Source organism: Macaca mulatta, chromosome 6, assembly GCF_049350105.2.
Source record: "Macaca mulatta isolate MMU2019108-1 chromosome 6, T2T-MMU8v2.0, whole genome shotgun sequence".
NCBI lineage: Eukaryota > Metazoa > Chordata > Mammalia > Primates > Cercopithecidae > Macaca > Macaca mulatta.
This window is the reverse complement of record NC_133411.1, coordinates 105,085,142-105,111,989: the sequence shown is the minus strand read 5'-3', so window position 1 is coordinate 105,111,989 and position 26,848 is coordinate 105,085,142. Positions and strand designations below refer to the sequence as shown.

General features: G+C 48.7%; 1 protein-coding gene across 1 annotated transcript in view; it reads left to right on the top strand.

The window, feature by feature from the left end:
• Nucleotides 1-1,371: 1,371 nt before the first annotated feature.
• LOC144341492 (ATP-dependent 6-phosphofructokinase-like) overlaps nucleotides 1,372-26,848 on the top strand; it is a 42,465-nt gene continuing 16,988 nt past the window's right edge. The window contains exon 1 of the mRNA XM_078005050.1: nucleotides 1,372-1,554. Within this exon, the coding sequence (XP_077861176.1) occupies nucleotides 1,446-1,554 (109 nt within the window). The 5' untranslated portion in view covers nucleotides 1,372-1,445. The remainder of the gene's footprint in view (nucleotides 1,555-26,848) is intronic.

Genomic DNA, 26,848 nt, shown 5'->3' with positions numbered 1-26,848 from the left:
ATGCCAGCACCAAAGATCATGCCAAAGGTCACACACTGTGTATGATTCTCCTCACAACAGGTGTCTAGAATGGGCAAATCCAGAGAAACGGAAGACAGCTGACGATTGCCAGGGGCTAGAGGAAGGAAGGAGCAGGTGCTGACTCTTAATGGGTTCAAGATTTCTTTGGCCGGTGGTGAAAAAGTCCCGGAACTACATACTAGTGGTTGGTTGTTGTGCAGCTTTGAGAATACACTAAAAACACTGAATTGTATCCTTTAATATTGGGGCTTTTATGGTTTGTAAATTGCATTTCAATTTAAAAAGGAACTCAAGAACTTCTTTGGTGTTGATATTTAGAATGTGAAAGAGACAGTATCCAAAACATGTTACTACGTAACTCACGTCCCCAGAGAGTTAAACTTCATTAAAGGGTGTGTTTGAGCCTAGGAGACACAACGATCCTATACTAGACGTTACAGCTCATCTCACTGATTTCTATCTCACATAACAAGCATATTCAGGGAAAACGGTCTTGTAAACATGAGCTGAATGCTATGCAGAGGCACATTCCTCTTACCGGGATGGTCTTTAGTGGTGCAGTAAGAGATGCGGTCATAGCAACGTTAGTTTAATTTCCATGGCAACAGGAATTTGGCACATTGATGAGTTAGATGTCCCTGCACAGCTCCTAACAGGGTTGCCCATTTCTGTGGTGTCTGTGTACATTCTTGCTGTGGAAATAAGTGATAGCACCTGCACAGACACTTGCTCGGAAACGTGCACGAAGCTGGTGAAAGCAGAGGACAGGCGAGAGGGAAGCATGGCTCAGTCCTGGCAAAGGAGACGGTTATTCCGAATGCGGAAGATTCAGGAACACGATCCTTGGGAAGACTGGTGATGTCCGTGGATCTCACCGCTGTCGGGTTGTATCTGCAGCCAGTTACCGGAGCTGTCAGAACCGCATGTGTTGCTATCGGTGTCATCACTCAACGCTTCTGACTTTTCCTGTTGCTGAGGATGATTGCATGTGGCGGAAGCAAAGTGCTGACTTAGCACAGATCATCAGATCCCAGTTCTTTTCTATCAAGGGGGGCAGGGTTAGAACCCCGCCCCCCCCTACTCCCCCATCCCATTGTTGAAAATAATAGTTGGCTTGGGAGGGTTTTTACTCCTAAGGTTGAAACCGTGCATTTCTAGAGCCTGGGCTGTCAGTTGTGTGTGGCTGGGGAATGCTGGGTCTGTGGTCGTCTGGCCGCTGGCAGCCCTGCTGGTGGGTCCTGCCTCTGACATCGTTCATTTCTGAAGCTTGCTTTCCCTGGTGTTGGAAGTAGCAGCACTGGAGGAACAGCCTCCTTCCTACAGCGAAGCTCTGCCAAGAGAGAAGACACGGAGCGTCTGTTGAGGGATGTGACGTTCGGGTCACCGCACCATGCGTTCTGCTTCTCAGTAGTGCCTCCTGGTTGATGTTACCATCACCTGGCATTACCCAGGAGGTAACTCGCAGATGCCACACTGATGGAAAGCTACGGCAGCGTGGTTCGAGTCCAGGGCCAGCTGGAGCATATCAGCAAGGTTGGGCTGGATGCATGTGCTCCACGCAGTGGGTGGGTCTGTGGAGCTGGGGTGTCGTGAGAGCCAGAGGGTCCTGGTAGAACCCTGCCAGATGACAGGAAAGAGGCCCATGAGTAGAGGAACCAGTGGAATCGAGGCAGGGAACCGAAGGAGCGAGCCGTCACAGGGCGGAAGGCTTAGGAGCCAGCAGGCGAGTGGGATGTGGCCTCAGGGTGCTGCTGGGTTAGTGAGAGGCCTTCTGTGACTTTTCTGAGAGTGTAGTCGGTTGTACGGGTGGGTGCCTGCTCCCGCAGATAGAAGAGCCAAGCGTCCTGCAGGAGACCAACGTGTGCACTGGGAGTTCCCAGGTGCGTGTCCTGGCACGCGGCCCAGAGGCCCCTGACAAGGTTCAGTGCACCAGGCACACAGTGGACTGTTGGTGCCTGACCCAACGAGGGAGTGAGGGAGGGCCGAGTTACATGTGCGGAGATGCACGGGACGGGGTGCAGTCAGGTGGATAGTCATGCTGTGGGGTCCAGGAGAGACGGGTTCGAGAATAAATGGGACGGGGGTAGAGTCAGGTGGAGAGTCATGCTGCTGGAGTCTGGGAAATGTGTTTTTGCTTCCATCAGAGAAGCTGGACCTGAGCATGTCTGTGCTTTGACATTTAATCTGTGCACTATCCTCGACAGGGTGTGTATCTCTGTGGCAGAGGACACCCTGGGCACAGTGGATGTCAGTGGCCGTGGCTGGACTCGGGATCCGTGAATGTTGCGTGATCGAACGTGTTTGGTACATTCTCAGCTCCTGCCCAGGTGCCTCCCAAACCTCGGGTGTTGTGGCCCCCCACACCTTTCCCATCTACGTGTAGCATGACCACCACCTTCCTACCATGTGTTTGTCCTACCACGGCTGCTGTGTCTAATGGATGCTTTGCTTTCCAGCTACTTTCCTATAATCAAAACCCTTGACTTTGCTTGTGTTTCAGAGACGACAGGGTATTAGTCTTTCATGATTGCTCTGAGGATTTCAAAAAGCAAATATACCTTACAGGATGCAAGATATTGGAGACAGTAATTATAGATGACTTTTCTCAGTCTTTTGATTGTGGTAAAATTACATAGCACTCGAACCATTTTTAAGTGTATGGTTTGGTGGTATTAACTCTGGTAAGCACTACAGATTGCTTGGAAAATAGGCTTTCTCAGTAAGAGAAGGGGCAAGGAGAAGAGCTCTCAAGACTATCTTGAGATTTGAGGAAGTGTTTTAGGTTTTGCTCACTGGTTCCCAGTGTAAAGGAACTATTGAAGACGTGGGATGGCGAAGGTAAGGTCTGTGATCTCAGGAAGTGCTGGGATGGGCAGCTTTCCTACTGTGATGGGGGCACTTGCCCTCAAACCCTCCTGAGATAATCACTTGAGGATGGTGCTGCATTGTGACGGCTCTGAACTTGGTCTCCTTGAACGTTGCCAAGTGCATAAGCTTTGGCGGTTACCATCTAGTGTCTGCAGGAGACCTAGAATTTGAACGTTGTTGACTTTAGAACACACTCATTCTTATAACACTCTACCTATTCTCATCAATAGGAAATATGCTGTGTCCTTTTTTTTTTTTTTTTTTTTTTTTGCTCTAATATTTGGTGTTGCAGTAGCAGTAGTTGCAGCGGACGCTACTTCTAGTTCATGGTTATTGCCAAACACAAGTTTCTGGAAACTGTGTGAAAAATGAAGGGGGAAAGTGGTTTTCTGCATAAGGCTTTTTTGAACATCTTGTTTTTTTCTGGAATATCTGTCGTGGTGTAAAACATTTCCATATTTAGGGGTTTGTAATGTGTTTGATACTGGTTGGCTTTGAAACTCCATGTTTTTGCATGTCCTGGGGCTGCTTTATCCTGTTATTCTATGATATAGCTAGTTTTCAAAACTATTGGTTATTTCACTTTAAAAACCAAAGCAGCTTACATTATGAGTGTGATTCCTGTAAGAATGTAATTGTAAAATTGATTTGTGTTCAATAAACTTACTGGAATGACTAGTTAGATCAGTGGATGAAAAGATGATAAGAACATGTCAGGTCTCTGGGCCAGGAAGGACTTCCAAATAATACACGTGATACACAGTAATTTCTTAACAAAAGATTAGATTTAGTACATGACTGTTTAAAACCTCTGTATTTTCTATTATAGCCATTCCACAGTGCCCACGGGGGTGGGCTGCAGGACTGCCTATGGATACCAAGGTCTGTGGGTGCTCAGGTCCCTGGTATAAAACGGCATCGTGTTTGCATATGACATACGCACATCCTCCTGCAGACTTTCAGTCATGTCAGGGTTGCTCGTAACACCTATACCATGGATATACCATGCGAGTAGTTGTTAAACGATATTGTTTAATGAATAATAAAGTCTGAATGCTTAGTACAAACACCTTAAAGTATTCTTAAACAATGGTTGGTTGAATCCACAGGCCTGGAACCCCGGGATAGAGTACAAACTCTAGAAGCAAAATGAACAAATAAAGAACTTGAGGTTAGCAGTGACGGGTGTGGGATCACACTGAATCTCGTGTGTTTTCCTGTGTCACTACAGAGTGTAAATGGAAACCATTTTTAGCTTAAGGTAAAATAGGTAACAGGAAACACTACAGAATGGGCACGAAGGCGCGTCCCTCATTACCACGTGTTACAGCCAAGCGTCTGCCTCCTGGGGAAGGATCTGTCTTGTGGGGAGACTAGACGTTGATGACTTCTGGACGTGTGAAAGGAAATGCCCTCCGAGAAGCGTGGTTTTGGCCGGAGCACATCAGACGAGAGTTAGCGTGGCATGGAGTTGCCACAGTGCCCCTCATGTCTGCTGCTTCTCTCCTCCTCACCGCTGGCCCTGACTCTCACCAAGGGAGGAAAGTTCAGCTCCAGCTGAACCCCACACAGGGCTTGTCGGTCTCTAGGGTGGGTGCTGCCTTCTCCTGAACAGGCTGTGGCAGAGGAAGGTCTGGCCATACTTGAGCTGTGAGAGATGCTCTCAGAGATCCAGCATCCTGCAAACCCAGGTGCTGAAGGTTCCTCCTCCACCGTCCTGCAGGGAGAGGGGTCTGTTCCTGCTTCCCCTCAACCCGAGCTGACTTCTTGTCTGTTCTGTACACCCAGCTCTTAAGAGCAGTTATTGTTAAAAATAATCATTTAGCAGACAAACACCATAAGGTGACAGCCTGGGAGGGTAGATGGGGCTGGAGGGTGGTTTCCTGAGCAACAGGGTTCAGTTTTCTGTTTTGGCATCACTCGACCCAAGGCCCCCAGATAATTGAAATATTGTCAGCAAAACACCCATGTTGTATCTGAGGGTTTTTTTTAAAGGAATGGGTGCAAACTTCTAACAGGGACCTGACAAAAGAGAAGGATTTTTTCTCTGCAAAGTGAAGGTCGAGGCTGGGTGGCATTTGCCATCTGTGACTAGCAGGGACCCAGGCTGCTTCCCTCCTGCTGCCCAACTCCTGACCCTCCAACTCCTACACCTGTTCCCACCAGCAGGAAGAAGAGCGGGAAGGTGCCTTTTCCCCTTTAAGGGGATTAGGTGAGAGTTGCGCCTGCCATTTCTCTAGTCCCTGGGGTGATTCTCCAGCATGGATGGGAGTTGGGTTTGGCGGCCTGAGCCCTGTGAAGCTGGAGTTGCTGTTCCCTGAGCAGTAGGAAGCCTGGACTCCAGGAAGTGGGGTCAGAGGGTAGCCTTGCTGCATCCACAGGAGGGGGCCCCTCATTCCAGTTGACATCATCACTGCAGAGGGGGGTGTGGGCTTTCATGGTCTATTGATAAATAGAACGTTACTTTTTTTTTTTTTTTTTAAAGCACATCAAACCCTAATTCCTTCAGCCTTTACTAAAGTGGCATTTTGTAATTCCACATGATTTCATTATACCCGCAGGAGAGAATGTTTCCTGTAAACCAGAAGCGTCGCTGAGATAATTCTCAGCCCATTCAGAGAGTTCATTTTCCCAAGGTTAAAGACACAGCCTCGGGAGGGTTTGAGGACGCACCGTGACAGTCTCAGGAGGGGTTGAGGAAACACCCGGGACACAGCCTCAGGAGGGGTTGAGGACGCATCTTGACAGTCTCAGGTCCTGGACATGTGCCCAAGGTGTTTGGGGCACAACTTGGTCTTACACATTTTAGGGAGATGTGAGACATCAATATATGTGAGATGTACGTCGGTTTGGTCCAGGAAGGAGGGATGACTCGAAGCGGGGAGGGGTTTCCAGGTCACAGGTAGATCAGAGACAGATGCGTTTCCGGTGAGCCTTTCCGGAGAAAGCAGTAAGATCCGCATTTATCTCTGTGTGCAGATGGTGACTTTGAGTTCTTCCCTCTGTCCCTGAGGAATTTCCTTGTGGACCAACGGTTGTGAGGGAGGTACGTGGCTTTTTTTTTTTTTTTTTCTTTCTTCTTCCAGTCTCTGTTAGGAGCCTGGGAGGCAGGTTTGCCCTATGCCATTCCCCACCTTGTCTTCTCTTTAGCTTAGTGATTTTGGGGTCCTGAGATGTGCTTTCACTTCACACTTCTGAGCACACTGGCACTCTAAACAGTGTTGTAGGAGGCCGTCTAACTGATTTAGAAGAAAAAACTATTTGGAAGGACTTGAACACCTTAGTCCTTTGTCTATTTGCCCCGAGGCTGTTACGCCGCCCCGGGGTGGGTGGCCTTAGAAAGCTGTGCCCCTCTGAGTGCCTGCCTGTGGAATCTGGTGAGTTTGAAGTTAATCCAGCAGCTACATGTTTTGGAAAGCAGATTGTTTCTTAAAGTGTTGGTGATTATGATTCTAACACTGGAATTTCAATATGTGTTTTCCACCCTTCTTTCTTTGTCTCCTCATACCCTGAGATGCTGCTGCATTTGCCCTTAGGCTTCATTGAGGGAAGAGTCAGTTCTGGCCCTTTCTTTAGATATTGATCTTGAATGGACAGAATGGAGATTCAGAAAAACCCTTGAGCTGTGAGAGTGTGCCGATATCTATGTAAGTGGAATTCATGTGTTAAACTCAGTAAGAGTTTAAGAAATATCAATTCTAGGCTGGGCATAGTTGCTCACACCTGTAATACAAGCACCTTGGGAGGCTGGGGTGGGCAGATTCAGTTTTGAGCCCAGGAGCTTGAGACCAGCCTGGGCAACATAGAAAGACCCTGACTCTACAAAAAAGTAAATAGTGGTGGTGTGCACCTGTGGTCCCAGCTAGTCGGGAGGCTGAGGCTGGAGGATCACCCAAGCCTGGGAGGTTGAGGCTGCAGTGAATCGTGATAGCACCACTCTACTTATGATGCACTGTGCCTGAGTGACAGAACAAGAACCCCTGCCACCACACACACACACACAATATCAATTCTAAATGGACAAAAATGAGACTTTTTAAGTGGAAAAACATCCTGTTTGGTTGCTCTACTTAGGTAACTGTTGACTCACTTGCCAATAGGAAAATGCAGTGACCAGTTCTGCTGGGACCACCTGTTAAGGTACTCTGGGCCTCATGGTTTGAGAAGGGTCTGTCCAGGGGAGAGTGGAAGTGGCTTAAGGGCCTAGAAGTCAGTTCTTGTAGTTCAGTGTGACTGTGGGTGTGGAACTGGGGGCAGGGCTCTCCAGGGCATGAGTGGGTAAACGGATGGGCTTCCAGGATGAGCCCCTGTGACTTTGTCTGGTTCATATACGTCCAATACAAATCCACAGGCTCTTACTCTAGAAGCTTCTGCCAGGGCGGATGGACTGGCCTGGGGCCAGAGGGTGCCTTCTGGTTTAGGAAGAACACTTAGTCACCTAGATCTAGGATTTATGGCACTGCAGGGGACTCATCACACTCGGAGCAGCAGCCATCTGCTGCTAGAACCATCTAGACTTGGTTCTAGGCGAAGTATTTTGGAGCCTGTTGGTACCCTGTGTTCTGTTTATCTGTAAAACAAGATAGAGTTGTAACTAGTTAAAACCTATTTTTAAAATTTTGTCCCAGAATATGGCAGTTGTGGTGGAGCCTGTCCAGAGACCCCCACACTCGGACGCTGCTGCGTGCTGGGGTTGCAAGCTTTGCCTGTATCAGCTGCCCCTCCTGGCATGTCTGTGTTCCTGACATGGGAGCCCATCGAAGCTCGGCCTGTGGGACTCGTGCAGCCATTTGTCCGTGTTCCTCTGAGGTTCCGCAGACTTCACGGTCCTGTGGCAGAGCGTACGGTATCTACTTGCATCCTGATTTCCCCAAACCCCAGGACAGGCCAAGAATTCCTTAAACACAGCTGCAGAGGGCCCCGGGGCGTGGATTTGCTGGTGACACAGCCTTTCCCCAGCTTGGCCTTCATCTCCAGAGTTGGCTTTAGGGCGATAGAAGCTTCCATCAGACTGGGGGGCCCTGAAGCTTTGGTGGTAGGAATTGGGTGACCAGCATGGATGATACCCCATTACTTTACATTTGTAGCAATAGTTGTTAACATGACCACAAGATGCACAGAGAAAGGAAAAAAGGAGATTTTATTTTCAGAGTAACACACTGTGCTTTGGGAAACATGGTCTCAGGGGAGCTGTAAGCACGCGCCCCCCAGGAGGGGGGGAAGTCGCGGCGTTAAACGTTCCGGTTTTTGTTCGCTGTGTGTGTTCATCGGGCTCATGGAATGTCTGAACGTTTACAGGGAAAGTGGGGTTTCTTCATCCGGTTCATGGAATGTCTGAGCACCTAAGGGGAAAGTCTAGCACACGCGCAGTGAGTTAACCTGTAACATCCATGTTCGCCTTGGGGGAAGCGTAACATTTGAAATGAGGTGGACTCAGCGTGTCATGTACAAAGCTGAGCGGTTGGGCGCAGACGTTTATGCGCAGCCTCAGTCACAGCCAGGACTGGCTCAGGGTCTGCGGCTTCTGGCGGGAAAGGACACTCACGAGGCCATTCTGTCCAGTCGGGGCTGCCCGAAGGGTCCCAGGGTGGGGTTCTCTGGTCGGCCCACATTGGAAGTCCACCCGGGTCCTGTGGGCAGCGTTCCTCTAAACCAGGCTTCTGTCTGATGGCGGAGGAGACTTCAGGCTGGTTAAACTGTACAGGAGTTAGTGTCATGGGGCTTCGGGGCTGACCTTCTTCCCTGTGATGCCGCTTACATTTCTCTCCGGGCCTCATTGTAGCCACAGAGAATCCACCTTATCTGACAGCAGGGGCTTCCATGTTGACATAGTAATTTATTGTATTAACCTTTTTATTAGTGTTTTAATAAAAGTCCTTTTTTCTTTTTAAAGAGATAGGGTCTTGCTGTGTTGCCCAGGCTAGTCTTGAACTCCTGGTCTCAAGCAATCCTCCCATCTCGGCCTCCCAAAGTGCTGGGCTTATGGTCATGAGCCACTGTGCCCAGCCTACAGCCATGTTTTTAAAACTCAGCAGTTTAAAAACACTAATCCTTTCACCCCCTCAAGTTGGCCTTGTACAAACTGGGGTGTCAGGACCTTGGTCCTCCTCCTATTTTTCCCTTTCTTTGGCCTCAAGTTCTGATGAGAACAGCAGTTACAAAATGGGCATTAGGTGATTTTTCCGTTACTAAAGCCAGAATTCTCACTAGTTAGACATGTTTGTCCCCAGGATCCCAGAAAGCTGTTTTGAATGAAGACCATAGCAAATAAGTAAGGAACTAAAGCCTTGGTCCTCTGCTTAGTATCTGGGGAATGTGTTATTGCTGGCACCCTTTGATCTGTGTTCACGTGCTGCATCTCGTCATGGGAAGCAGAGTCGCCCTGTGGAATAAAGCCTGGCTCACGGTGGCACGTCGGGATGCTCCAAGCTGTCAATCCCTTAGACGGCGGCAGACATGGAGACTCAGCATCGCGTGAAGAGCCCAGGCAACCGGGGTGCATCCTCCTTAGAGACCACACAGCCGGTCGGCAAGGTGGGCGTCCAGGCAGATGGCCCTGACGGGCTCGCCACGCTGTGGTGAATTAGGAATTTGTTAGCAAAGAAATGAAACTCGCCTGTGGGTCCCAGCTACATGGAAGGCTGAGGCGGGAGGATTGCTTGAGCCAGAAGGTCAAGGCCGCGATGAACCATGATTGTAATACTGCACTCCGGCCTGGGCGACAGAGCGAGACTCTGACTCAAAAAATAAATCAAGCTAAACCTTACTTTCCCTAGCAGAAGGGAGAATTTATCAAAGTAACTGCAACAAAAATCTTAGATGATGATATAATTTCAGTGGCTAAGTGAGCTGTCCAGCCCACGTGGCTGGCTCACAACGCAGCAGACAATGGTGCTGCTGCAGCTGCCCTCCCAACCGATCGCTTGTGGACATTTTCTGTTTTCCCATATCTCTCTTTTTGGATACGTAGCTCGCTCCTTTATAGCTAAGCATCAGTAAAACAGGTTGTCTATTTTGAGATCTAACTATTGTGTCTTTTAAGGACAGAAAATGAAGCAGGTGACAGGAGCTTGGCAACGTGGTGAATGGAATTAGATGAATATTTAATACTTGGTACCACTCTGATCCCTTCTTCCTCTCTCATGCTTAATTACAGCTGCCGCCTCCTAGGACAGAACACTTTGAGCTCTGTGAGTAGGAATTAAACATGTTCTCAATCAGAAGTTTCAGTCAAGCAGTATTTTACATGAATGCCCAGTCCCTAAGTGCTCACTGTGCTGGTGTGTGCTGTAGAGGAAGGAATGGGCACTTGGGGCCGGGTCTATGGTGCAGTGTCCTGGTTCCCATATGTGAGATGAGGGCCATGAGATGGCCTTAGAAGGTTCAGAATGTGGGATTGAATGGATCTGCCCACTCCTGGGAAGCCACGAGTCTAACTCGACTTGGGCTGGTTTTAGGGAGATGCCGGCAGCGCTGTCCTCACAGGTCACTGGGAGGGGCTCTGGCACCGTCCCCGTCAGGTATCTCATGATCAGCCCAGCTTGCCCATCTCAGAAGCTGCTGGTCGTGTTCTCCTTCCTGTTGTTTCTTGCGTGTTACTTAGGTTCTGTTCATGTGGGGACCTAGGAAGTTCCACAGTGAGAGGAGAGCAGCTGAGCGGCCTTCCTGCCTGCACACCAGCCCCACGGAGGACTGTAACTGCTTGAGGTTGGCTTCTGCCCCTGGCCTCAGCTGTGGATGCATTGATACAGTGGTACTTTCTAAGCTCCTGGGGCACACAGCGCGGTTGTGTGGATCCACAGGACACTGTGGCGTCCGAGCACGTGCTCCCAGAGGAGAGGACCCTGTGGGCGCTGATGCTGGGAGCTGGCCGAGAGTCCAGCGTGTGAGACTCCCTGGGACGTGCACAGCTGCCATCTGCACAGCCCCTCCTGACGCCCAGATGGTCATGCGATAAATGCACAAAGCGCATCTCCAGCAGGAAGCCGCCAAGTGTCCACACCCAGGATATCCACCACGGTGGCTTTTGGTGTTAATACGATGAATGTGAGCAGCAGGTGGTCTGCGTTCTGGGTGTGTGTGACTGTGCCACTGCAGTTTTGTTCTCATGTCTTAATGAGCATGAACAGTTCCTGACGAGGGTAGGTAAGGATGCTGTGATCAGAGATTCTGCAGTATTGTAGCTTGAGGAACCAAGGAGGTTCTCTCTCTTGCAAACCCTTCAAGGCGAGGAAGTTCCAGGCTGGTGACTACTCCATGAAGTATTCAGGGATCCAGGTTCCTTCCAGACCCCTGCTTTGCGTTCCCAAGGACACGGCTGTCCTTGCTGTGATTGGGACTGGGTGATTGCCACGCTGCTGGGGCGGGAGGTGGGGGAGGCTTGGCTTAGGGTGAGAGTGGCCATGATTTACCTAATCTACATAATGACAGGGAGCTGGGAGTAAAGTGTAGCCATATCCTGGAAGATGGATGATGGATGTTGGTGAACGACTGGCTGCACTCAGCACAGCTGGCCCAGGGATGGGAAGGATGGCTGATTATGTCGTTCAACGGTACCTGGTTCTTTCAGATTTGACTTCCTTATGGATTTTCTGCTATAAAGAGGAGAGAGCCTGTGGTTCTAGGCCAAGCATCTCACTCATCTCATAACATCTTGTATCCCTTAAGCCAACATTTATATCAAGTTTTAGAAGTCCTACAAACTGGCAAGCATTTCTCAATCTGGTTTAACCATTGGATTTTATATCTCTGTCTGCATCTCTATTTACATCTATGTGGTTATTTGACACTGTTGTACATTTGTAATAGGTTCTATTTGGTGGAAGTTACTTTCAACAAACCCTTGCTGCTTCTAGAATTTTCAAGGTTGCAAGTTAGAAAGGAGAGAATAAAAACCACATCTTCTCTAATTTTAAAATTTGTTCCTCAAATCACACCAGAAGTACAAATACTACAAATTACAAAAGCAGCCAGAATCAAGGTTAGAGATTTCTGGGTGATTCTAGCTAATCAGCAGTATTTGCTGAGGTGTGTGCAGCAGAGCAACATGCCAAGAAGCCCGGGATGGAGGAGAGTTGGGAGGCCAGGCTGTGACTTCAGAGGTGCTGTTGCCTCAGGGAGAGGAGCTAGATGCAGAGAGGATAAGTGGCCGCAGGTGCGACCACCGCCATCCTTGCTGCGGTACAGGGTGCCTTAGTGAACTGAGTTATGAAGCAGGTGAAGTCCGTGCACGTGTCAGAGAATCCAGGCCAGATGCGACGGGTGGAGGCTTGGCAGAGGTGAGGAGCCAGACAGCCTCGCTAAATGTGTGGTGGCTCACTGCAGACAGCGTCCATCAGTCACCAGACAGACGGGATTGATGTTCAGTCCTTATGACAGCTGCCATTATCCTGTCTGCCTCCACCTTCTGAGGCCTATAGGCGTCGCAAATGTGTGTTTTTTAAACAGATTTGGATGACTTGCTTTCTGCACAACACACCTGGAAAGACGGAGGCTGGTTCTCCACAATGGCACCGGGGACTTGGCGGGGACTGGCGGGACAGAGCCTCAGGGGACAGCACCATCTCCCTGGGAGAAGACGGTGCCTGCGGGATGGAGGAAAGAAGAGGCACACAGTGCTGAGGCGTGAACTCTAGGTTGCTCTTAGACATGACACACATGCCTTCCGGAAGTTTCCACGAAGCACCGTTAATGCCACCAGTGTGGACAGGTCCTGAGATCACGAGACCCAGAACATACTTGTATTTGAAATCATTCAGGTGCTGCAATCTCTTCAAAGAGGATCACAAGTCCTCTCTAATAATGTTGCAAAATTATTTTTTTATTAAGTGCCATGGCTTTTTGTTGTTGTTGTTTTTTGCTTTTTGTTTTTGTTTTTGTTTTTGTTTTTTTGTGTGTGGGGGGTAGGGCTGGTGTGTGACAGTAAAACAGATGCAATGACACTGTGTTGTTGGTGTTGGTTCTCGGCCCCAGCTGGCCAGTTGTATGAAAAGAAACTGAAAAGTCTCCACAGTAGTATGAACCGAAACACCTGGATTACGTGTTTTCCTGTATTTAACATAAATGCACATGTTTGTATGCAAAACACACATTTTTCTATATGTAATAAAATTCACACCTTCAAGTATTTAGCATAGAAACAGCTGTGCAGCATCTTCTCCCTGCCTACAGCCACCCGGACGTTCTGAGTGGAAACTGCGCTGCTGTGGGCTTTGTGAGTGGTGAGCTGTGCACAGATATGTGCTGCGTTTGCTGTGTCCGCTGACATGAACCCTGGTCATTCCTGTTTCAGGTGGATGCTTTCTCTTGCAGTTCCCTTCTCTTGTTCTGTTGGTAAGTTCAGTAAACTCGGGACCAATGGTGAGAGTAGGCGTAGAGGAACGCGGTGTCGGCAATTGAGGAAAATCCATACCAGTCGTTGCAGAAGGAGGAGGCGTGCGGGGTTCTGCTGCCTGTGTGAGCCATGACTGGTGAGGGCCTCTGGGCAGTAGCTCAACTGGGCTACTTGGAAATGCAGATTCCTGGGCATAGACCTGAGAGGCCCTGGAGTGACCACCCTCCAGGGATTCCGCCCAAACTTGGCTATCTTGTCTCTTGGCAGGTCACCCGTGCCCAGCTGTCTCATTGACATGCCCGGCCATTGCAGAGTTAGCTAAGTCATCTGCACAGCTGGTGTGGGTGTGCCGATGGGTGTATGAGGCTGGCCCATCTTCCTTTCTCCCCCTATGAAGTGTTTGAAGGTCTGTTATCCTACCCTATTCTCTCCCTGTCCTCAGTGGGCAAGCAGGAGGTTCATTTTCACTTGCAGATGAGGAAAATTCTGAAGTCTCGTAAAGAAGCCAGGATCTTCTTCAGAATCTTCTTTGTTCCAATCAGCTCTGATATTTTCACTCGGAAAGACTTTTCCTCAAACACTTTGCCTTCGTTCTGTATGAGAAGTGCTGTATACTTTCCTGTTGTTTTAGTAATTAGTATCTGTCCTGTTGTCCATCAAAGTATATATTTTCATTCTGAGGCATGCTGAGTCAGCCTTTGTAGTCCAGAGGGATTCCATGTGCGTTCATAGAAGCTTCCATCAGAAACCACATTCCAAATAGCTGTGGACATACAACCTGCTTGTGACTTTGGGAATTGCCAAAGTCCAATTCTATCCCGATTTGAGGCTTTAGGACCTTTAGAAATTTTGAAATTAAAAAAAGAAAATATGACAAAATTAAGTGGATTTAAAACAAAAGAGATTTTATACTGTGGTTTTTAAGGGTTGTGATGCACTATTTTGTTATTTTTAAGGACTTCATGTTCCATTCAAATTACAAACACATTAAATAAAAGGTGATGCCTTCAGAACATCCTGGATTTCGTCTTGATCTTCTGCCCTTGAAAATGTGATTTTTTTTTTTTTTGAAAATGTGATGGTTTTAAACTGTGGGTCTAGACCATCTCATCTGAATTGCTTTGGAAACATCTCCACGGGCATCTTTCTATTCTTGGGTACATATAGAGAGACATCATTACACTTTAAAATAGCGAAAGTCCCGTAGAGCAGTTTTTCTTGAACTAATGAGTTATGGTTGGAAATCAATGTGTGTAGCAAGTTATAGAATCTCTCAGCAAAAGTGATTATTTAAAATAGAAATTGAGAGAATGCAGTACATTCTTGGTTTTTAAAATAAAATGCCAATAAGAGAACGTTTTGTTCGCAAGAATGTAAAATATTACGTCTTTGTTTAGAATTTAAGAATAGTAATTTGCTTGTGAGATCTTTGTGACTGAGGTTTGAAATCTTAACTATGGCTTATCATCAATGTTTTATACATATGCACGTATACATATGTATGTAAGGTACATGAAAGGAAAATAAGCATGTGTATATTTACATTTATATACACTTCTATAATGTGTATACTTCTAGTCACACATAGGTCTAAGTGACTATGATTTGATGACCGTGAGGATAATTAAATAATTTTCCTGCACTTAGCCTTGCTTTTGCATCTGAGCAGGGACCCTGCGAAGTGCACCTCCTGCGTTCCAGGCCTCACACAGCCTGTGCCAGGTTTTGGAAGCAGGAGTTTGTCTGCAGCCACTTCGGAAAGCAGGTGGTTACCAGGATTGCCTAGAGCTCCAGGCTGTCTCTAGTCCCAGCCTCCCTGGGGTAGAAGCTGCCCCACCAGGGGCCTGGACATGGACGTTAGGGCCTGGAGCCAGGAACTGCTCTGGAAGGAGGGCTCCTGTCACTGCTGGGCATGAGAACCGAGGACAGGAAGTGGAACCAGCCTTGGGCCACTGCACGGCCTCCCGGGAGTGCTTGCGGGAAGCCCCAGCCACCCTTTCCTGACCCCACAGCCAGCACCAAACTCTGTGAGATCCCCTTGGCCCACCCCTCAGGTTCCTAAAATGGTTAGGGTGTCCTGGGCTGTGAGTTTTTAAGTCTAGGCTAAAAAGACTCACAGGGTTCTTTATGTAGAAACGACGAGTGTGCTGTTAACTCAGAGCAGGCACTGCACCCTCACTCCAGGGTCCTTTGTGCCAGGTGGAAACGAGCATGTGGGTCAGGCAGAGTCCCTGCATCCTCACTCCAGGCATTGCTCTTTGATTTCTTAATTAAAAGCCTTCAGAACGAAAATGTGTTCTCCCCAGAGTAGAGTTTCTGCTTATGGAGGCTCACCTGTAAATGCCGTGCCAGGTCAAATATGCTGAGATCTAGGCCAGGTCCTGCTTCCTGCCCATGGCCAAGGCAGGTACTTCATTTGGGAGGTGACCTGGAGGGACATCTGAGAGGCCTGGCCTGTCCCCGAGAGATGAAGCTGCTGGCCTTCTCATGCTGCTCCAGCCTCCATCAGCTCCTTCCTACCTGCACACTGCCTGCTTTTATGTTGCCATCATTGGAGATATGTTAGGGACTTCATATGGAGCGACCCCCACAGGACCAGCAGACCGTGGAAAGGTGGGAACCAGGGCTGGGAGGGTGGTGACCACAGCCAAAATGAGAACAGTGGTGGGCTTAGAGGTCCATCTTCTGTCTAAAGTGTTTTTTAAAAATAAAACACTGTCTCAGGAGCATGAGAGGGCAGGCCACTGATGGGGAGAATGTATCTGTAAAAGACTCATCTGATAAAGGCTGTTATCCAAACCGTGCAAGACACTCTCAAAACTCAACAAGAAAATGAACAACCTGATTAAAAATGGACCAAAGACCTGGACAGATACCCCAACAAAGAAGATGCACAGATGGCAAATCTACACGTGGAAAGATGGCCCGCATCTTATGTCGTAGGGCGAGGCGTCACTGTGCACCCAGCAGCCTGGTCCAATACTGGAACTCTGACACCACAGCGTGCTGGCGGATGTGTGGGCATCAGGACCCTCAGTCATCACTGGGGGAAGTGGGGCAGCTGCGGCGGGAGGCAGCGTGGCGGTTTTCCGTGGAACTAAGCACTCCGACCACAGGAGCAATCACAGTCCTGGACTTTTACTCAGAGGAGTTGAAAGTTTACTTCCATGCGGAAATGTGCACACAGATGTTGACAGCAGCTTTATTTATAATTGCCAAAACTAGAAAGCAACCAAGATGCGCTTCAGTAGGTGAATGGATAAACTGTGGTATGTCAGAAACTGGGATATTATTCAGCGCTAAAAAGAACTGGACCACTAACCCATGGGTTGGGGAAGGGAGGGATGAATGGGAGGAGTGTAGGGTGGAGAAGCAACTCCGGGTAGGGCTTTCATGGGGGAATCCATGCCGTTCCACGTCTGTGAAACCCACAGAGTGAGCAGCAGCAGACTGAGCCCTCTTGTGTGCTGTGGACTCTGGGTGGTGGTGCCGTGATGATGCGGATCTGTCAGTCGTAAAGACTTGCTGGTCCCGTGGGGGCAGGAGAACGATGGAGGCTCTGCCTGTGCTGGGGAAGAAGATATGTGAGGACTCCGTACTTTCCTCCTGATTTTGCTATGAACTGAAAACTGCTTTTAAAAACATCTACTGAAAAGGCAAAAAAAAAAAAAAAAGAGAGTGCTAGCCAGATAGCATCTGTGTGAGGGTGTGGCCTGTGTTCTACGTTCAGGATTTTCCTGTTAGGATACATGTATCTAAATTATTCAGAAGTTAAATTTTGCATTAAGTAACTCACTACAAAGTTAATTACAGTATCAGCTTGAGCACTTCCAGGATAGCCAGGATCCTGTATCCTGACCAGCTTCTCCCCTCACAGGTACAGTGACGCCCATGGCCTCACCCCAGTGAGCAGCAGGGCTGGGACAAGGAGTCAGGCTTTGGGGGGCAGAGAGGAAGTGAGATCGAGGAGCCCGTGGCAGGGAGCCAGCAGGGATTTTTTTTTTAACCAGTTTTCTTTATTGCTGAGGCCTTCTTAGACTTGGGGAGTCGGGAATCCCCACTCTCAGGCACCTCCGAAAGCAAAGGCTGCTCCTAATCCTCATGTTCCAGATGCCTCAGGGGAGGTACCTGGGTTGTTGGGTGCAGTTCCGTTATTTGCTGTTCAGTGGAATTTGCCCGCAGCATTTCTGATTGTTTTTAAGAGCTGATGCTTGAGCTGCTTAAAATCACATATGGATATTCATTTACCTGTAAAAGTTAAGAATGGAATTTGAGTTCAAAGATTTGTGAAAATGCTCAAGTTTGTGTACTAATATATACATTACATTTGTGAAAATATCTAAAAGTCCAGGATTTTTATTGAACACTTATCTTGATTTTTGTAATGTCTACTTGTCATATTTCCATTTGATTAATAGATGTCAAAGGGCTTAAATTTTGAGTGCCTGAATTCACTGAATTTAAAACTTCTTACATCAAATGTAATTAAACTGACTGTAGCCAACAGCACATGCTTTTATAAGTATTGATTAAAATATATATAAAAACACATATCCATGAACATGCAGATGGGGGCAACATATTAAATCATGGAAGTAGAATTAGTGTTCTTTGTTTTCTGAAAAGACAAATTTTTAAAAAGCCAAGAGAGTCTTATAACTTTTTAGTTTCCAACTTATTTGCCCTAAAGCGAAAGTTTAGCAGCAGAAGATTGGCAGCAGCAGAAGAGGATATCCTGGGCCAGTGCAGGCTCTGGGAGCAGCCAGGTGAGTGCCGGAAGGAGCTGGCTGGAGGCAGAGCAGGGAAATGCTCAGGCAGGTCAGGATGGCCTCAGGGCACGCGGCTCAGCGAGTGAGAAAGGGTTCACATTTCCTGGAGAGCCCTTGTCTCTACCCACGGAAAACCCAGACTCCTTCCAACTGGGACGTGCATCTCATGTAAAAGTTGTTAAGCCCAGAAAGAAAGCCAGTGGATATAGAATTTTTTTGTATGCAGAAATTACTTTAAATTTGTTTCTAACCTTATCCTTTTCTTCCCCCATCTTAGTGTCTAGTAACTTTCTGCAGGTAACGCACACATCTTAGAGCGCTGTATTTCAGTTGCTGTTGGCTCTGATGTGACTTTGTGGTGTCTGAGGTTCTGCCCAGAGTGTGGCACTCTCTGCTGAGCGTTGCTTGTTGAAGGCCCGTGTGGAAACTTTCCCTGTAAGGTTGTCGACCCCAGCAGTCTTGGTTCAGAAACCTTTGGACTTGCTGAGACTTCACACGGCCTTCTAAGCTTTCTTCCGTGACCTTTTCATTTTAGTGTTCCCCATAATTCAGATGTTTTCCAGAATGTGTAAGTAAGCTGCTGAATTCAGGGTAGGGGGTGCCCTCCATTGGCCCTGGGGAGAAGCATCGCTGTTTCTCCGGGTGGAGCTTCCTGCCCGCCATGGTGTGCTCCAAGATGGAGCAGAGTTCTTTGGCAGAAGTAACTGTCAAAGGCTCCTGTCTCAGCGGCAGGGTGGCTGTGGGTGTGCGGCCTCGCGGCCATACCGGCCCCTTCCCGTCAATGGCACCAAGGAGAGGAGCACGGGGGGAGGCCTGGAATCTGTGCTTCCAAGACTGCGTCGTCTGTTTGTAACTAGACATGCCCAAAAAGTGTTGGAGATAAGCAGGAGACCGTGTCTGTCCCTAATGAGCTCAAGTGTGCCCTTGAGAGGGTCAGGTTTCTGTGTGGTTGATCTGAATTCAGCCTGGCTGTGGCAGTGCAGGTGACTGCTGGGCTTTGGCAAGGCTGCACCCACTGTCCGTCTGAAATGGCCCCCTTCCCAGGCTCGTGGTGCCAGCTGGGAACCCAGGCCTGCCTTCCCGCCAGGACGGAGGCCCCGTGTATGTGTGGGGGGGAGGTGGCGGTCCTGCTTTATTGCCTTATCTAATGCCACGTGGGGTCAGCACTCAGGAAACATAGCTGTGTGGGTCAGCGATTGAGTTTAGAAACCTGGAAAACTCAGCAGTGCAGGCTTTGGGCATGACCCGTCCAGCCCTGGGGCTCTTTCTCTGAATTTCCTTCCATGGCATCCTCCTCATCTCAGGGACCCCTGTCCCCGCACAGCTGTTGGCAGCTTCACAGCTTCCTCTGCCTCCCCTCCCAGGCCCTGGTGTGGCTGGGGCAGCTAGTGGCTGTGCAGACCCCACAGCCAGTAGATTGTTGGTGCCAACGGCTTGGGCCTGGGTTACCTGAGCCAAGGACTCCAGTGCACGGCTGAGCTCACCCTGAATGGCTGGATCGGAAGGCCTTGGGTTGCAGAGAGGGTGGCTGGATATTGAAGGAAAATATGCAAAGGAGAAGGGGAAATGGGTGTGCTGGATGGACAGCTGGAGAAGTCTGTGCAGAGCCTGGGACCCGGTGCAGATGCAGAGCTGGCATGGGGAATCCAGTGACACGGCCACCGTGGAAGTGGGCAAAGTCAAAGGCTTCAGACCGGCATGGAGGGGCTGGTCTAAAACGATCCTCCTTTTCCTTTAATCCTAGCAACTGCTGGCTTACGGGGTGGGGGAATGAGATCTGTGGTGGTGGCAAGGAGAGACAGGGATTTTAATTAAACCCCTCTTTCTAGGAGAGGGGAGTAGCCATCTCTGTAGGACAGTGAGCATTGTCATCTCAGGCAGCTCAGGCTGCTGTAATGAAACACCATTGACTGAGTGGCTTATGAACAACAGGAATTTGTTTCTCACAGTTCTAGAGGCTGGAAGGTGGGATCAGGGTGCCGCATTGGGGGGGGTTCTGGTGTGGGCCCCTTCCTGGTTCACGCACGCCTTCTCACTGGCCCTGACACAGTGGGAGGGCAAAGAATTTGCTGGGCTCCTTTCTGAGGCACAAACCCCATTCACCGGGCTCCAGCCTCGGGACATCATCACCTCCCAAAGACCTCCTGACAGCATCACATTGAGGGTGAGGATTTCAACCTGTGTTTTGAGGGACAGGCAGGCAGTTCGTAACCGTCACCCTCTTTGTGTATTTCTGACTCAACATTGAGTCTGCATTCGGCTCTCCAGGGGACAGAACCTGTGTGGACACTGAGCGAGGTCAGAGCTGCAAGCATGTACACATCGCGGGCAGGGGAGCTGCCAGGAGTGCGAGAACTGGGTTTCAACGTCAATCAGAGTTGCTTTCCTGGCAAATGCACTCATAAGCTATCCTGGCAACATTTGCTTTTCACGAAGAGTTGATCAGGCAGTGGGAGCAGCAGGCGGTATTGCCAGAAGCTTGGAACTGATGGGCAGCAGAGAAGGGGCAGAGGCCACGACCTTGGGGTGGGCAGCAGTGCCAGGTGTCTGCCCTCCAGGTCTCATGCCTGTGACTGTAGAGACCAAGCCGACCGGGGCTTGCTGGCCAGTGTGGCTCTCATGCAGGTGATTATTTGGGCTTTCTATATAATGTTCCCTCAGCCCCATTCCCACCCCACCAGTTTCTGTGCCTAGTAGAAATCATGCTGTGTCTCCTTGATGAAGCATTGAGTTTCCTATGAAGGTGTAGAAATAGCACGATTTGGCTCATGTCAAAATACTTTGCAGTGAAGCTGCACAGAAGAGGATTCTAGGCTTCCATTTGACGTTTTAGACAATGCCTGAGTATTACAGGACCCTTTTGCTTGTTAAAAAGCACCAGATGAGAAAGGCTACTGGTTAATAAAGGAGACTTTTTACATTAGCACAGAGAGGGTGGCTTGAGATAAATTCAGCGTAATGTAGGTGTGTTTGTAAGCCGTCTAAAGGACCATCTCTCTGCTGGCGACACATGTTTTCCGGTATTGGTTTTGTTCTGAAAAAGGATGACTGGCATTCGGTAGAATCATTCCAAAATTCACCTGGAAGTCATCTACATAGTGCCTTGTTTTCTTCTGACATTCTGGACACCACAAGGAATTATTCTTGTCTTCCGCACTAGCAGGAGACTTCTCCTGAACTCCTGCTCCTCTTTGGCATTGTGAGTGTGAAGGGGTCAGAGTGACCCTGTCTTCATGGAGCTTTCAGATACCATGGGGACAGTGTGGCACGAGTGTCAGGCTCGGGTGGGACGGAGGCTTTCCCCAGAAAACAGCTGCCGATTCCAGGACAGCCCTCGACCACTCCTCCCTCTGTTCCTCCATGTCATGTCTGAATTAAGGCTGTTCTATCATAGCTGGGGTGTCATGTTAACTGGAAGTGTGCTTTTGTTCTGGGAAGTAAATAAACTAATGGTACATTTGCCAAGGACAGTGAGATTTGATTTGATGAATCCAGTGGGGAAAAGGAGAAGGGGCTTGGCTGGGTGGGGACGTGTGTGATGGGAGTAGAAAGGAGGAGCCATGCAGGCTGGTGGGATGTAGGGGCCACGCCCGCGTTTCCATGGGATCCGTCGATGTTTGTGCCCCTAGACCTGAACCTCTGTGTCCACTTCTAAAACCTGCATAATGAGGAAACCCCTGATGGGCCTGAGTTGTTACTTCCCACGGCCATTGCTGGGAAGTGCCCCAGACGCCTCTCCTGGCTGGTGATGGCCCCGGACCTGGACACTGGGTTCGTCCTGAGCTCTGCGAGGGGTTTGGGCTCCACGCGCAGCAGGCACCTGTGCATCCCTTTGGACGTGAGATGTTGGCACTCGGCTTGGAGGCCACCGCGATCTGGGTGTGGTCAGGACTGGCTCATCCTTTGGGGAGAGAGCACCTGCCCGGGGGCCCCTCTGAGGTGCGTAGCCCTGCACTTACCTCACAGGATGCCCTGTCCTGCGGGGACTTCCTGCCATTCCCCTGGACCCTCAGGTGTGGGAGCCAAGTGTGGTGTGTGTGTCCCAGGCGGGGGTGCTGAGGACACCACGTGCCTGATCGTGCGAAGACCCGAGGCACCGCGTGGGTTCGTTTCCAGGGGGCCGTTGGCATCTGGGGGCCTGTGGGTGTCTTTCCACTGGCAGGAAATAATGGGTGGCCCATGTTACCTTTTTTGTCTATTTTTGCCAAAAAGCCCTAATGTCAATGTCGCTGTCCCACTGTGGGAACCACTTGTCTCAGGCCCACTGGCCCTCCTGTTTCTGGGCTGTTGCAGGGTTGTGTTGCGGTAACTGTGTTAACTTCGTTTGAATTTTCTTCCTGTTCCTTTGGAATAAGTGTTGATAGCTTGTGCTGCTTGTTCACCCCAGAGGTGATGGTGTCCTTTAGGCCTGGCAAAGCACAGCAGTGCAGGGAGGTGCTGGGCCTCGGCCTCTCGTGTCGTCTGCAGCCCTCACCGCACGTCTGCTCTTTGCTCCTCGTGCACACAACCGGGATCACGGGCTGCTCACTCTGCTGTTTGAGATCCTCAGAAAAGGTGGTGTTTACACTGAAGGGAGAATTGGCGGTGTGCGGCTGATTTTAAATAGGAGGAAATGACGGTAACAGAATGAGCAATGCCTAGCACTTAGTCTTAGGCTTGAGAAATTGTGTTTTAGAATCAAGGTATCCCCAACTCCGGTTTTCTTCAAATTAAATCTTTTAAAGTGTTCACAAATATAGCTAAAGCCTAAAACTATGCAACAGAGGGCCTAGAGCCCAAGCCACTGCCACCTCTGACTCCAAGACACCTCTGAAACTTGGTCCTCCTCCTCAGAGAACCCCCCATCTGCTCCTTCCTCCTCCTCCCTTCCCCCCCCCCATTCCCTAGACAGTTTTCTTCTTCTTCCCTCCTCCCCCTCCCTGTCCTTGGGCAACCTCCTTGGACCTCTGCTTGAAAGTCACTGGTCTGTGGGGCCGCCCATTTGACAGACGAGCATGCTGAGGCCCAGGCACAAGTGACTGACTCAGACCCACGCAGAGGCTGACCCAGCGTGGATGCCATCTCCGGCCTCCCGTACCACCGGGTTGTCCCTAATGGAAGAGAATCAATGATGCTGCTTCACTGATCTCCAGGGAAAGCTGGTCCTTTACAGGTTATGAACATGGGAATGTTTTGGAAAAGCCGTCGTCCACTTGTCAGCTCCATCTCTCTTGCCTGGAAGATGTAGGGAGAACCTGCCTTCAGCCCACCCTCATCCCATAACAGAACAGAGGACAAAGGGACAGTAGACCCAAGTCCTGTCAGTGTCCTCAGGAAACCCCCGTTTCCTCCTCATGGTGGAAGTGGAAACCATCCCGCTGGATGATCTTCCCGGGGAGACCCTCCACCCTGAAAGCAAGGAATCTGGTTTGAGCACACACACATTCTTGGTGCCATCACTTTCTGCAGCTGAACCCTGCATACGTGGCCCATTAATCTTGCTCGTCCGGTGTTACTGGGTCCTGGGAGTTTGTGTGGGCTGATGGCAAGTGTTTACCATTGTGTTTAGAGAGGAGAATAGAACTTTATTGTGTCAAAATCAGATGATAACCACTGCCATGTGATTCCTTGGGTTGGTTTGGGCAGGGGATGCTCAAGCTTCTTCTGAGGGCTAAGTGCTTGTTTGAGAGAGTCTCACTTTGTCGCCCAGGCTGGAGTGCAGTGGTGAGATCTTGGCTCACTGCAACCTCTGCCTCCTGGGTTCAAGCAGTTCTCCCTGCCTCAGCTTCCCGAGTAGCTGGGATTATAGGTGTGTGCCACCACGCTTGGCTAATTACAAAAATTTTTAATATAGGCAGGGTTTTGCCATATTGGCCAGGCTGGTCTCGAACTCCTTACCTCAAGTGATCGGCCCACCTTGGCCTCCTAAAATGCTGGGATTACAGGCTTGAGCCACCGTGCCCGGCCCGATCCTGACATCTTTTAAAGCTGCCTTCATGTACCAAAAACCAGTCTATGCTTGAAAATCAGGCTTGAAGAGCCTAGGAGGGAGGAGAGGGATATAGTTTAGCTAGGTAAATAACTATGCGTATGTTAAAAATAGGGGCCAAAATCTACCCCAAATGTTAACTCTTCCGCTTTGCCTTTGCGTTTTATATCCATTTATGGTTATCCATTCAGTATCAAGATTTCTGAAGATTCTTTTGATAATTATGGACAAATTACTGTTAAAACTCAGCTGCATTTGTAACACTTTAAAGAACTAATTGGATGGCATTATTTCTCTCGGAGGCATTTTGGATAGTTACATAATTAATGTTTATCTCTTTGCCAGATTTTTTTTTTTCCCCAGAACAGAAACCTGAAAAGAAACATTCCTTTGCATTAAGAGCTATTTCACTGTGTGACAACCAATTTTTGAATGTGAGAACAAGATCATCGTGTATTTTTGGGATAATTCTTGCTTAATAGTGATAATGCTAAGTGTTAAAATTATGGAACAATTTGATTCTTTGAAAATTACTATTTGCCTGCTCACCAGGTGGGAGCTGATGAGAACGTGGGTGTAAAAATTAAATTGTTTTTAGCTTGTATAAAAAAAGTTAAAAAAAAAAAAAAAGCTTTTTTGTTTTGTGCTACTACTGAAGTTGCTTAGCTGTGGAAATGAGGTTATTGCAGGCACTTAGAATTTTATCTCCTTCACTTCCACAATGGGAATAAATTCTCCAACAAGCACAGGAATCTGACTTTCTGATATTGAGACTCCTAGGCATCAAGCCCCATGGAAGGGGTGGTGATTACCTGAGCGTTGATGTTGATGTGGGCATCCTCTAAGCCGGACGCAGGGAGCAGGGAAGGGCAGAAAGAATAGGCCCCTCAGGAGCCATGAGAAAATAAAGTGTTGGCAGCAGTGGTGGTGAGGGTTGGTGTCAGGGGCCAGGAAGAGGTGGTGAAGGGAGCATGTGCCTCAAGGCAGCCCTGGAACCCGCGGTCCCTGCAGTGAAATCTTGTCTGCAGGGGACGTGGACTGCCATGCAGCGAGGCCCACAGACAGCCTGGACTTGGCTGGCTCAGAACTCTGGTGGACGTTGCAAATGGCCCCACAGCGTTGCAGTGCACATTCCTCGGACAGAAAGAAGACGCTTGGAACTGTTCCCGGCACAAAGCCAGCACCCTGTGAACAGTGGCTGCTGCTGTTGTGACTGAGTGCTGTCCAACTGGGGGCATTTGCTCTGCTCAGTTCACTTAATTGGGCCAGGAATGGGGTTGCTCTGCCTTCAACAAGTTTGACGGATTGAACGAGGACTCAGTCGATAATGTACTCTGTAAATACGCTCTCCCGGCTAGAGTGAGCAAAGCCCAGGGAGCGGGTGGTTTTTCAGTATTAGCCAGGTGTTTGTGGTGGGGCCAGCTGTGCGACTGCCAGAGCAAATGTGACCAGGAAGCCTCTGTCCCCCCAAGGTGGCCAGCGTTCCTATTATACGTGCCGTAGGCAGAAGGTGGGCACTGCTGGGGAACTTGCTCATGTTCCTGTTTTCTGATTGGAAATTCAAGGTTTCTGAGCATCTTACATTGAATTTGGACATTGCTGAGACTGTACACATTTCAACACTTTTTTTTTTCTGCTTTTCGGATCTATACAACCTGGCATTTGGCCATGGCTTCCAGGACAGGCTGGATGCAGAGTGAAGCCCTCTCCTCACTGTCAATGTTTGCAGATGTCTTTTTGTATAAACTTTGTATTTCTTGAGACTTTCTATTAGGTTTTTACATAACTAGACTTTTAAAATTGCCATGCACATAACTCTGCCAGTTACAATCGTGAGCTAACATGGGTTTTTGGTTTTACTTTGATGAATGTTTAACATTTGCATCCTGGATGTGGGGGTGGAGGTCATTTATCTGCTTTTCATTTCCTTCTTGGTTATACTTACCTGAAAGTCACTAAGGTGTGGAAGGCGTGGTACAGGGTAAACTGCAGGCCGCACTGTGGCGCGGTGGACAAGAGGCACAGGCTGCAGTGGTGTGCACAGTGCATGAGAGAAAAGAGGAGAGACTTCCATCCTCGAGGGAAACACACAACAATTTAAAAAACTGATCATCTAGCTTACATGAGGTTTGCAAACCTCATGTTTTGAGGTTCAGTTTGCAAAGTTTAACTTCCAAGTTAATTGAGTAATTTTTCCCCTAAGTCATTAATTTAGTAGCTTATGTTTAAATATATTTCTTTTGTCTAAAGCAAGTCATTAAATTCTAAAATGAATGACTAAACATGTAACAATTTAGGCATACAGCACCTGAAGGCAAAACCACCAGTATGCTAAAACGTTGGATATAGATGCTTTAAAAATATAATGTAGCATTCTTGCAGTGCATGTGCTGTTAGCATATAACTTGGTGAGTAGTTTTGAGCTATGTTTGTAGGAATGTGTATCTTGAATACTTCAGGGCACCACTGCAGATGTGTGCGTAAGATGTATAAATACTGAATGTTCTTCTCCCTTCCCTTAAATGAATAGCATTAGCTCCCTTTTATTTTTATTTTTAATTTTATTTTTTTTGAAGTGGACTCTTGCTCTTGTTGCCCAGGCTGGAGTGCAGTGGCGCAATCTTGGCCCACTGCAACTTCTGCTTCCCGGGTTGAAGTGATTCTCCTGTCTCAGCTGCCCGAGTAGCTGGGATTACAGGCACCTGCCACCACGCCCGGCTAATTCTTGTCTTTTTATTAGAGATGGGGTTTTGCCATATTGGCCAGGCTGGTCTCAAACTCCTGACCTCAGGTGATCTGTCCACCCTGACCTCCCAAAGTACTGGGATTACAGGCGTGAGCCACTGTGCCCGGCCAGCTCCCTTCAGTAATGATTTATACAGTTGTTTT